Raw genomic sequence first — 12,149 nt, forward strand, 5'->3', positions numbered from 1 at the left:
CGTGGTCGGTTCGGCAACAACGGCAGCTGACTTACATCTCAGAGTTCACCACCGACGTCAGGCACGTGGCCGGCAAGGACAACGTCGTCACTGATTGCCTCTCCCGCGCCGCCGTCCAGGCCGTTCAATTAGGCATTGACTTTGCAAGAATGGCAGCCGACCAGGCTGCCGACCCGGAGGCTCAGGCCTTTCATTCTGTCCCCGCCAGCCTCCAGCCGAGAGATGTACCGTTCCATGCGGCAGGTACCACTCTACTCTGCGACGTTTCGTTGGGTGCACCCCGTCCGATTGTGCCGTCCACCTGGCGCCGAGGCGTTTTCGACGCCATACACGGGCTGTCACATCCTGGAGTGCGGGCGTCGCAGAAGCTGCTGGTCTCCAAATTCGTATGGAGAGGAATATGCAAAGACGTCCGCGACTGGGCGAACACTTGTGTGGTTTGTCAACGGGCCAAGGTGCAACGGCACGTCAGGGCCCCTCTGGCCACCTTCGAGGTACCGGAGTGGCGTTTCGACCACATTCACGTTGACCTAGTGGGCCCACTTCCACCGTCCCGTGGTTTTACGCACCTTCTGACAATGGTGGATCGCACCACGAGGTGGCCGGAGGCAGTGCCCCTGACGTCCACCACCTCTGTGGATGTCGCGCGAGCCTTCATCTCATCATGGGTAGCCTGGTTTGGTGTCCCTGAGGATATTTCGTCGGATCGCGGGCCGCAATTTTCGTCGGAACTATGGAATGAGGTGGCCTCAGTATTGGGCACTAAACTACACCGCACTACAGCTTATCACCCGCAAGCGAACGGCTTGTGCGAGCGGTTCCACCGTTCATTGAAGGCGTCGCTCAGGGCCAGCCTTCTGGATGCAGCATGGGTCTATAAACTGCCGTGGGTGATGCTAGAACTGCACACGGCGCCGAAGGAGGATCTACAGTCGTCGGCCGCGGAAATGGTTTACGGTCAGCCACTTCGAGTTCCGGGCGAGTTCCTGCCGTCCCCTACGCGGCCGTGGTCTGCAGCCAGTCAGCGAGAGGCCCATCGGGACGTGGCTCAGTGTTTCCGCCCAGTTCCGACCTCGCAGCACGGTTTGCCTTCTTCCAACATCCCTGGGGAGCTGTCACAGGCCAAGTTCGTCTTTGTGCGCCAAGACGGCCATCGTACCCCGCTCGCACCTCCTTATGCAGATCCGTTCCAGGTTCTACAGACTGGGGACAAGAGTTTTGTGATCGACGTCGGGGGCAAGCCTGATCACATCTCTGTTGATCGCCTCAAAACTGCGCACCTGGACCTCGAACAGCCGGTTGAACTGGCGCAGCCTCCGTGCCGGGGCCGGCCGCCGCTACGCCTAACCGCACCGTGCTACCTGCCAGCTCGCCACCTGCTCAGCGTTTTCCTCTCCGGGAATTTAGGAGTCGGTCAAACAGGCTTGTCCGACCTCCTCGGCGATTGACTTTCCTCATTAAAGACAATTCTGGGGGGGGCGTATGTGGCAAAGCCACCAAAGAGACTCTCACAGTAACTTGTACAATTGTCTTTAATCATTATTGTTACTTTTCAATGTTTGCCCTGTTTAAACAGCGCGAGATCGATAAAATCGCGATCTGACGCGATGACGTCATCACGTGGGTCACGTGACGTTCCCAACGGCGGGAAACGTGATGACGTGATGACGTCAGGGTTGGAGGGCGTTTCCAGTCAGTCCTCGTGGAGTGAGCTAGTGTACAGACCTGTTTGGAGTTTCTCCTGCGTTTCTTGTTTTGTAATAATTTCAGTGCATTAAACTAAGTTTATTAACTACCAGTTTAGTTCACAGTTTTTGTTAGGAGTGCACAGACTCCTACACTGTGTACGGAGCTCTCGTACCTTTTAACTATACCTCTCTGTAATCCGGACTTTTTGATAAACCGGCACCACGCCGGTCCCGTCGGTGCCGGATAAAAAAAGTTTCCTGTACAATGCTTGATAGATATTTGGAGATTTAAAAAAACAATTTTCTCTTTGGTGGGTAGGGGGGGGGGGGGGTGGGGGGGTGGAGGCCTGGGGAGAGGGAAAATTTCTCACACTTCCCACTTTTGTTGCGGGATTTTACCCATTGTTACTTAATATCCAGAGGGCAGTAAATAAGTTTGGAAGAGTCCACGACAAAGGAAAATGTACACAGACTGATCGAAGGCGAGGGCTAGGTGGGTTTAGTGCCCTGCTGTTATTCCATTTATTTACTTGAAGAAATGTTCCAGCTTTCTCATTCTGCTAGATCTTACAATGAACGAACGGTTTGGTTTTGTCAGAACAGACTCTCAATATTAACACAGCAGGACTTGAATATTTGAAAAAAAAAGAATTGCATGCACTGCCGGTGTTGGCAGCGCAGGAGTCGCACCCTGGGCGATACCAATACCCACCTGTAGTAGTCGCTGCTGCCGGAGCTGCTGCTGTCGTTGTCGGAGCTGCTCCTGCGAGAGTTGGACTGAGCCGAGGTTTGTATGTGGGCCTGACGTCATATGATCAAGTCCAGCTGCCATCAAAGTGCTCTGCTGCAAAGGTTGGTGGGTAAGCCTAGGCCAGAAAATAATGCAGATCTGATGATTAATGCGCACATTGCAAGAGACGACTGGGGCGCATTGAGCTGCCTGGTAGCTCCGATACAGCAGGCAGATCAGTACGAAGAGATGAATGGGGCCACACCCATTATTGCACTGGAGGTGACTGCCATGATGGCACAACAGATGGAGGGCTACATGGGGTAATTTTAACCTAACTCACTGCACGGGAATCCCACGGGATCGGGTGGAATGCCAGTTTTACATCCTGCCCAATATTACTCTCCACTGACTTGAATGGGGAATAAAAGCGGGCAGGGTGTAAACCCAGCATCACACCCCGACGGACGGATTAGGTCAAAATTGCCCCCAAACTGTCTCCTCCTTAGCTTTCTCTACCCAGCAACCAGAGGTATAATTACCCCAATGTTGGGTTGTGGTATAACTGCATTAGAGAATAATCCATTCAGCATAAACAAGCTGATCATCACGTTACCGTAAAACTGAGCAAAATAAGCTGAATGCTCATCTGCCTCGCTGTGTTCTTCTAAAGTTAAGGGTACATCAACTTGGGTGACAATTTTCACCTCCCTTTAAAGGGCCATTGGGTGTCTACCAAGAATTGCCATTTCGATGCAGGGCAGCACACTAAAGTGGGGCGGAGCATGCTGCTCTGTGTTGAAGCTCCAATTCTGTTGACCATTGTGTCCACCAGGACTGATCTCAATTACAAAGCTTCCCCATGTGAGAAGGAAGGGAGGGAGGGGAAAGGATGGAGACAGTCATAATGAGCCATTATCATGTACCTCCTATTGATAGATTTTTTGGTAGGCAAGGGTTACAGAACCAAGGCGGGTAGATGGAGTTAAGATACAGATCAGCTACGATCTAGTTGAATGGCGGAACAGGCTTGAGGGGCTGAATGGCCTCCTCCTCCTGTTCCTTCCTAGCAGCTTGTTAAAGATTAGCATTGGCAGGAAGCTGGAAGGTGGATCTGAGATGTGCTTCATAAACAATTGCAGAGGGCAAATGGGGGTCGGGGGTGGGGAGAAAATCATGGAAATAAATCACAAAAATGCCTAGTAGCAATTAACTCCAGAAACATAAGAGTCAGTGTTTGATTTTCATTTTGTTGTGGGGGACAGTACGGTCCTTCCTGAATTGACAGCGCTAACCGATAAGTTATAGACCGCTTACCGTTGAGTGCCCTGAAGGTTCGGTGGGTAGGGGGAGGCCTGCTGGTGAACATAGCCACTGGGCTGCTGCTGCATTTGCCTGATCCGGTCCATGAGAGCTGGATTCGAGTGAGCAGCCTGGTATGGCCTGGCACTGTAGTTGGGTGACAGCATGCTATTTCCAGCTTGCTGTTGCAAAGGCATCTGAGTACTGTACGCTGTGTATCCATGGGGCAGAGCCTGTACAAAGGACCAAGGGCAGATAACAGTGTCACTCAGTCCAATACAAAGCGTAGACAGTTCAATTCCGAAAGACAGAAGGGACAGTTTCTCATCTGGCCAAACAAGCTTTCTTTCCTTTCCTCCCAACTCAGTGGGTAGCGCCCTCGCCTCTGAGTCAGAAGGTTGTGGGTTCAACTCCCACTCCAGAGACTTGAGCACAAAAATCTAGGCTGACACTCCAGTGCAGTGCTGAGGAAGTGTTACATTATCGGAGGTTCCAACTTTCAGATGAGACGTTAAACCGAGGCCCCGTCTGCTCTTTCAGGTGGGCATAAAAGATCCCATGACACTATTTTGAAGAAGAGCAGGGGAGCTCTCCCCAGTGTCCTGGCCAATATTCATCCCTCAACCAACATCACAAACAGATTATCTGGTCATTATCACATTGCTGTTTGTGGGAGCTTGCTGTGCGCAAACTGGCTGCCGCGTCTCCTACACTACAACAGTGACTACACTCCAAAAAGTACTTAATTGGCTGGAAAGCACTTTGGGACGTCCGGTGGTTGTGAAAGGTGCTATATAAATGCAAGTCTCCCCGTTGAATTTTCTCCCTCCTCTCCTGACTCGTTCTGGAGACACAGGCCACTCCCAACCTGATCCCTCAGCCAAGCAGCCACGCATCATGTGTGAGCCCAGATAGTGAGTGATGGGCACTAATCAGCCAAGCAGGGAGTGTCACTGTCGAACCCCATCACGTCCTCACCAACGTCCACACATGCACACTTTGCAGCAGTGTCGCGGAACAGCGAACGAGACTGAGCACTCTGGCTAACTTTTCAATCATGACTCCTGCTCTCTATTTAAGAAAAAAAAACCTGGGGATCCAAAACACAGCAAGAGCTAAAAGGCAAAAAGAAATGAATGAGTTTGAATGGCCCTGAGAGACTGGAGCTGTGGCTCCTTCCATCCCTGAGGGCGGCTGGGGGAAATAAATCGGGAACGTAGTGCAACAACCCAGACAGTTTTTGTGGGGCGGAGGAAGGAGAGAAAGAAAGGACAGACAGAAAGGGAAAGAAGGAAAGAGCTGTTGTAATTCCTGACCTGTGTCTTTGGACGCGACCTTGCCAGCCCTGGGGAGGCGGGACTGCTGGGAAAATGGCAGAATTTGGGGGCGGGTGCCCAACCCACCTCTGTGCCATCTTGCCAGGAGGTGGGTAGCCGACCCGCACCGGGTCCCGTCTCCTTGGAGGCGGGAAGGGGATTAGTGCTATTTAGCTGCCTGTTAACAGGTAGTTAACAGGCAGAGAAGAGGATTATCCCTATTTTACCCACACAAGTGCAGGCTTCCTGAAGGCTGCAAACCCAGCCAGGGTCACGGAGGCGAGCGGTGGGTCTGCGGGGGTCAGAGGGGTGCAAAAGTGCGCTGTGAAGGTAAGTGATGGGTGCAAGTGTGGAGAGGTGAATATGTGAGGTAAGTGGAAAGTGTTAGTAAAAGTTTACTTACCTTTGTTTCTTCCTGCAGGCTTCAAGAGTCTCGCACCTTCGCGGTAGAGATGACAGATGGCTGTTGCATTCTCCAAAGCAGCAAGCATCTAATTTCTGCTAAAGAAAGAGGTTTGATGAGACTTGAATTCAAGACCTCATCAAACTACAGAGAATGTCAGTGTTTGACAGCTTCACAGATCTGTCAAACGATGACAATTCATCTGTCAAAAATTCCGGTTCTGATGTGGGTCTTCACAGAGACACGAGGCTCAGCATTCCAAAAAGTTTCCATTTCCATTTATTTAAGCTCCTGCTGAAAGTCAGTGTAAAATGATAAGAGTGCTACTCCCATCAGAAGGGGAATTATGACTTGCGTACAAGCCTCAGAACCAAAGGAGAGCTTGCAAATTGAGTAAAGTTTGGTTGATCAGCTGCTGTGAAATAAAATCCAGCATTCACCTCAGTTTAATGGCTTGTCAGGAGCACCGCTGACGGTTAGCGCAGGTTCCCTGACACAGTGTGAATTTATTTCTACGCGATTTGGTGCCTGACTGGTGCAATTTTGCCTGAAAAATCCCAGAAATAGCGAAAATGTTGGTTTGTAAGTGGATTTCATCAAAAAAGTTGCTTTCGCTAACCATCATTTTGGGGGGGGGAGGCGAAGAGAGGCAAGAGCGGGTTATATAAATAAACAAATAAAACTCATACATAGTAGGACAGAACGAATTCAAAGGAGATATATGTATTTAAAAAAATAACCAAATGATGTTTCTTTCACTTTTCCACCAAGTTATTTTCAGATTGACACCAAGTCACTGAAGAGTTTCAGGGCCTTGAGTCTGTGCAAACTGCTTCCACACTATGAAGGAAATTCTCGACCTGAGCTACAAATAAAAAGCTTCGAAAGTGCCCAGCGAGTAATTGATTATCATTACGGTATTCAATGTATACCCACATTTACCAGTAAATGAGTTACTCAAATATGATAAAAATCATAGAATCAATCTTACAGCACAGAAAGAGGCCATTCGGCCCATCGTGTCTGTGCCGGCTCTTTGAAAGAGCCACCTATTTTAAATTTTAAAATTTACCAGAATGGTTCCGGGGATGGGGGATCTTAGCTACAAGGGCAGGTTGGAGAAGCTGGATTTGTTTTCATTAGAGCAAAGGAGGTTGAGTGGTGATTTGATAGAGGTGTACAAGATTATGACGGGTTTGGATAGGCTAGACGGGGAAAGGCTGTTCCCACTAGTTGATGGTACAAGGACTAGGGGACACAGATTTAAGGTTTTGGGCAAGAGATACAGGGGGATGTGAGGAAAAACATTTTTACTCAGCGAGTGGTGAGGACCTGGAACTCGCTGCCGACGGAAGTGGTGGAAGCGGAGACACGCAATGTTTTCAAGGGGAGACTGGATAGGCACTTGAGGGAAATAAATTGCAGGGCTACGGGGATAGAGTGGTGGAATGGGACTGACTGGATTGCTCTACAGAGAGCCGGCACGGACTCGATGGGCCAAATGGCCTCCTTCTGTGCCGTTATGACTCTATTTAGTCCCACTCTCCCGCTCTTTCCCCACAGCCCTGCAAATTTCTCCTTTTCAAGTATTTAGCCAACTCCCTTGTGAAAGCAAGGGGCAGATGCTGCCTGGCCAACCTCCCCGAGGTTCCATGTGGATGTTGCAAATCCCTACATGGCTGATCATCAGACTCAGGTTTTAGCCGCCATCTGCATCAGGTGCTTCAACAATGAACTAGTGCGGATGAAAAAGTGAGATGCAACAGCACTTTGGCAGAAAATTGTATGAGGTAACTTCATTTTTTACGCAAGAACCACCAGAAAGCAGAAAACTAGGACAGGACATTTCAATCAGGAGCACTCTGACGTAAGAAAACTACTAGGCACTTGGTCAGAGTATTAAACAAGGCTTTAATCGACTGTTTCACAACATGGAAGTCTAGTTGTCCTTCACTAGTTCCTGTTTACAAAATGTCCCTGAGCAAGCTGGGCCCGTGCCCGAGTATTTATACTCTCCCTGGACAGCGCCACCAGCAGGCTGCCCAGTATATTTCATAAGTCCTTTCTACATGAATGGCACGATTTATGTCACACTCCTTCTACAATTTATTTTATCGTGGACTCTATGACCTATTTGATCTTCTGAGGAAATGTTCTATGATGTTCCTTTGTTTGTCCCCCCTTCAGCCCCCCCCCCATGTAAATTGAGGAAAATTCTAGAATTCAGAATCTAATCTTACATCTAACAAGTTGCATCTCTTTTAATAAAGCATCCAATGGTAGTAGATTGTCCAGCAAATTGTAATAGCTCCCCCACCCCACAACCCCCTGGGTAAAGCCATCGCCCATTGCAGTATGAATACAAAACAGACCAGAAGGCTCCTTTTGATTCCTTGGGCTGGATTTTACCAGCCCTGAGGAGGCGGGACTGCTGGGAAAGTCAAAATGAATGGGATTGGGTCCCGAACCCGCCTCCAACCAATCTTCCCGGGAGTCGGGTCCCCGATTTGCGCAGGGACCCGACTCCTAGCAGCACGAAGAGAATTATAGCCACCTAACTGCCTGTTAACATGTAGTTAACAGGCAGTTAATAGGCTTTTTCCAATTTTTAGACTTCTGCTGCGGGCTTCCCGATGTCGGGGAACCCGGCCAGGGTAAGTGAGGCGTGCTGTGGGTCTGTTGTACTGTTGGTGTACAGATGACAGCTGCAGAAGTGGTGTGAAGGATGCAATGGGACACTGGTGAGTATCAGAGGTAAGGAAATGTTGGGAAAGTCATTTTTAATATGTTTAGATTTTTCTGTAGGTGACAAGCTTTGAACTGTTTGTGTGGCCTCACCTCATTGGGAGAAGTGACAGATCACTTCTGTACCCTCACCTGTAGCTGCCACCTGTTTCATCCTAAGGAGAGAGTCATTGGAGAGCTTAGGTGCAAGGGTTCACCTTTGTACAGTGATTATCAATGTTTGACAGCACCTCAATGCCGTCAAACACTGTCAAATCATCTGTCAAAAATTTATGGTTCATGTGTCTTTAAGAAAACTGGCAGACGAAGCGTCATCAACTTGCGTCATCTGACACCGGCTTTCCCTTAATTGGCCAGCAAGCCAGCAGGGCGGGCTTAACAAGGCCAATCAGGAGAAAATAGCGTCTGTGCATCGGACGTCGCTGGGGGTGGGGCTAGAACCCGGAAGGCAGCAGTCCTGCCCCCAACTCGTCTCAGTGAGTAAAATCCAGCCCCTAGTGTGCGTTGAGTTAGTTGCTCCGAGACAAGACAGCAGCTGAGAACAACTGGCCTCGTCACTCCTGGGCCAAGAAGGAGGTGGGGGGGAAGGTCCTGCCCTGGATTGATATCCAATGATTCCTGCTGCAGAGTACATGCATATGGATGACCAATGAGAATAGGATTGGACTCGAGTGCGATGCCTTCTGTGATGAGTGGTCCGCTGTACCAGTACTTGATCAGCCATGATCTCATTGAATGGCAGAGCAGGCTCGAGGGACCGAATGGCCTACTCCTGCTCCTATCTTCTATGTACTTAGACTCAGGTCTGATGAATGGCCCTTTGGCTTAGGTATTGAAGAACTGCACTCATGGACCTAGAATTTTTACAGCACAGAAACAGGCCATTCGTTCCAACAGGTCCATGCTCCACACAAGCCTCCTCCCACCTTACTTCATCTCATCGTAGCAACTAGCAAAGAACTGTATCCCACCAGGAGAGGAGAGGAAAAAACAGGGCCGAGGGGGGGAAAACAAAGTACAGGAAACTCTTTTTTATCCGGCACCGACGGGACCGGCGTGGTGCCGGTTTATTAAAAAGTCCGGATTACAGAGAGGTATAGTAAAAGGTACGAGAGCTCCGTACACAGCAACAAATACAGGCTTCCCTGTTGCTTAGCAACAGGTACAGGAACCCCAGCCACACGATCCAGGCATCCCTGTTGCTTAGCAACAGGTGCAGGAACCCCGGCCACAAGATCCAGGCGTCCCTGTTGCTTAGCAACAGGTGCAGGAACCCCGGTTACACAGCCACAGATCCAGGAACGGCCACTAATATGAAGTAAAACTTACCTGAACCTACTCCTGAATTTTGCCGGTTAACAGAGATTTCCGGTTACTTAGGTGCCGGTAAATCGAGAGTTTCCTGTATTAAGATGTTCACTTAGACCAGTGATTTTATCACGCTCCTTAAGAAAGTGCATCAAGCACTGACTACCACCTTTTTCCTTAAAAGATAGATAACATTTCAACAACAACAACAACTTGTATTTATATAGCGCCTTTAACGTAGTAAAACGTCCCAAGGCGCTTCACAGGAGTATTTTAAGACAGCAAATGTGACACCGATCCACATAAGGATAAATTAGGGCAGGTGACCAAAAGCTTGGTCAAAGAGGTAGGTTTTAAGGAGCGTCTTAAAGGAGGAAAGAGAGGTAGCAAGGCGGAGAGGTTTAGGGAGGGAATTCCAGAGCTCAGGGCCTCGGCAACAGAAGGCACTGCCATCAAAGGTTGAGCGATTATAATCAGGGATGCTCAAGAGGGCAGAATTAGATGAGCGCAGATATCTCGGGGGTGGGTTGTGGGGCTGGAGGAGATTACAGAGATAGGGGGGGGCGAGGCCATGGAGGGATTTGAAAACAAGGATGAGAAGTTTTAAATCGTGGCGCTGCTTAACCGGGTGCCAATGTAGGTCAGCGAGCATTCATTCAAATTTAGTAACAAGATGATACATTGGTTAAGCTGCATTTTAAGACACTCGAGCAGTCCATTCCTCGATAGCTGGAGCAAAACGGGCATTGGCATCGGCCTGGAAACAGGTCATCTGGGCTGCCCTCTTTACTCTTTGTAGCATAGGGCGCTCTAAAAGATTGGGGTTAGGGTTAGGGTTTTTTCATCTAAAGTTAGGAGAAAGCATTGAAGTGAATATAAATGGGATTGCGAGGTGACTGGACGCTTTTGTCGATAGCAATAAAGGAAAGAGGGATAACGATGAGAAAGCGGGAGAGGTTGGGTTGATCCATAGAAAATGGATGGCGTTGATGCTCCCAAGACAATTTCCTGTTTCTCAAACAATTCTAGTCCCTAAAATGCCTACCTGTGCCTGCTGCATACCAGGGTACTGTGGAAGTTGGGCCGGTCGAAGCTGTTGGCCATAAAGACCACTTTGGTCAACTGGCTGGCCCTGAAAGAAACCAAATCAAAGAACATTAAAAGATTTCTTCCACGTGTAATATCTGAACGATGCCACCTGCTGGCCATTACCTCATACAGGACAAGTGGTGCAACATCGAGTGGAAAGCAATTATCACGCTCACTGGTTTTATTTCTGGAAAACTGGCTCACAGCAATACTTTCTCCTGAAGAAAGGTCATGCATTAACAGACTTAAACACCACGTAATTAGTGTCATGTGGTCTAACAAACAGAAAAATGTCATAGCTGTTTCCAAATATGAAAAAAAAAGACAATTCTTTTGTCCCATTTATCTGGCAAGATATTTTATGACAAATCTCTAATAGTTGAAAATGTTTAGCTGATTAACAGATGGCCTAAAAATCCTTGATTTACTTCCCTTTTTTTACAAAGAGAAATCCAGGATACAGCGATTCCAGTTTGCCTTGGCCCAGTTTTATATAACCACGAGACTTGAAAATGTATTATTTTGTGTTGGTGATGAGAAAAAAAAACTTTAGATGAATTTAAAAAAAAATCTCCAATCCAAGTTTGGCAAATTATTTTTTTCCCCCACCTCCCCGAGGAAAGGGCAGCCAGCTATTGACAAATCTCCACCCCCCACCACTGTCACTCCCCCGCCACCACGGTCACTCCGGAAGAGAAACATGGGATTGGTTCTTCCTCGTCTGTGAAGCTTCACTGGGCCACATGAAAGAAACAGACTTTCTGATGAAGGCAACTTTTTAAACTTGAAAGCTTGATAACTATATTTCTCACTGTTTGAATCCGTCAGGTACAGAATATTACTTCTTGTAATTCAAGTCACTTTGAGGAGGCAGTCTCTCTTTTACTTAGTTATGAAGGATAACTATCAAAAACATGAAGATCTATCTAAGTTGTTGTTTTGTACGACGGGAAAAGCTTATGTGTGTGGGATGTGTAGTTTGGCTATCTATTCGATGGGCTCTTGAGATGTCGAGTGGTGAAACGAGGGGCCTCCCGCCACAGATCTCAGTGGACAGGTTGACGTGATGTGTTCCACGGTCTGGGACTCACGGCCACAGTCGCACTTCGGGTCGTCCCTCATCTTCCACTTGTGGAGCAGGTGGACGCATCGTCCGTGCCCTGGGCGGGTTGGGTCGAGCGCTGTCCACTGTCTTCGAGCGAGGTCGGAGCCAGGGACCTCTGCTGATGGGTCAGCGCCGAGGTGTTGGTTCTTTATGTTGCGCGCGTCCCACGATTCAGTCCATCTGGACAGTGGGTCGAAAGCAGCTGCAAGAATATTGGCTGCTGTTTCCCAGAAAGGCCGGGGGGGGGGGGGGGGGGGAGCTGATGACAAACTACACGTGGTCTCCATGTGTGTACTAGTTCGCCAAGAACTTGCCAGCTAATGTCATCAAGAAGATGACCCGACCAAACACCCGAAAGTGGCTTCCTGGTCTGAAAAGCATGAAGAGCGAGATCTATATGACGTAATGCTCCCCAATCCAATTTTGTTCGCTTCTCTCTACCAGGTGAGGGCCCAATCTGGGA

General features: G+C 48.8%; 1 protein-coding gene across 8 annotated transcripts in view; it reads right to left on the minus strand.

Annotated features, from left to right (window-relative positions):
• LOC147115504 (mediator of RNA polymerase II transcription subunit 12-like protein) overlaps positions 1-12,149 on the minus strand; it is a 637,745-nt gene that overhangs the window by 49,661 nt on the left and 575,935 nt on the right. For 7 of the 8 annotated variants that reach the window (XM_085989804.1, XM_085989800.1, XM_085989802.1 and 4 more), the window contains 3 exons: positions 10,538-10,624; positions 3,736-3,953; positions 2,401-2,554 (listed from right to left, as the gene is read on the minus strand). In XM_085989804.1, coding sequence (XP_085845930.1) covers positions 2,401-2,554; positions 3,736-3,953; positions 10,538-10,624 — 459 coding nt within the window. The remainder of the gene's footprint in view (positions 1-2,400; positions 2,555-3,735; positions 3,954-10,537; positions 10,625-12,149) is intronic. The other variant, XM_085989805.1, reaches the window with a different exon arrangement.

Source organism: Somniosus microcephalus, chromosome 6 (assembly GCF_052327205.1).
Source record: "Somniosus microcephalus isolate GS21.2 chromosome 6, FLI_Smic_1.0, whole genome shotgun sequence".
NCBI classification, from domain to species: Eukaryota; Metazoa; Chordata; class Chondrichthyes; order Squaliformes; family Somniosidae; genus Somniosus; species Somniosus microcephalus.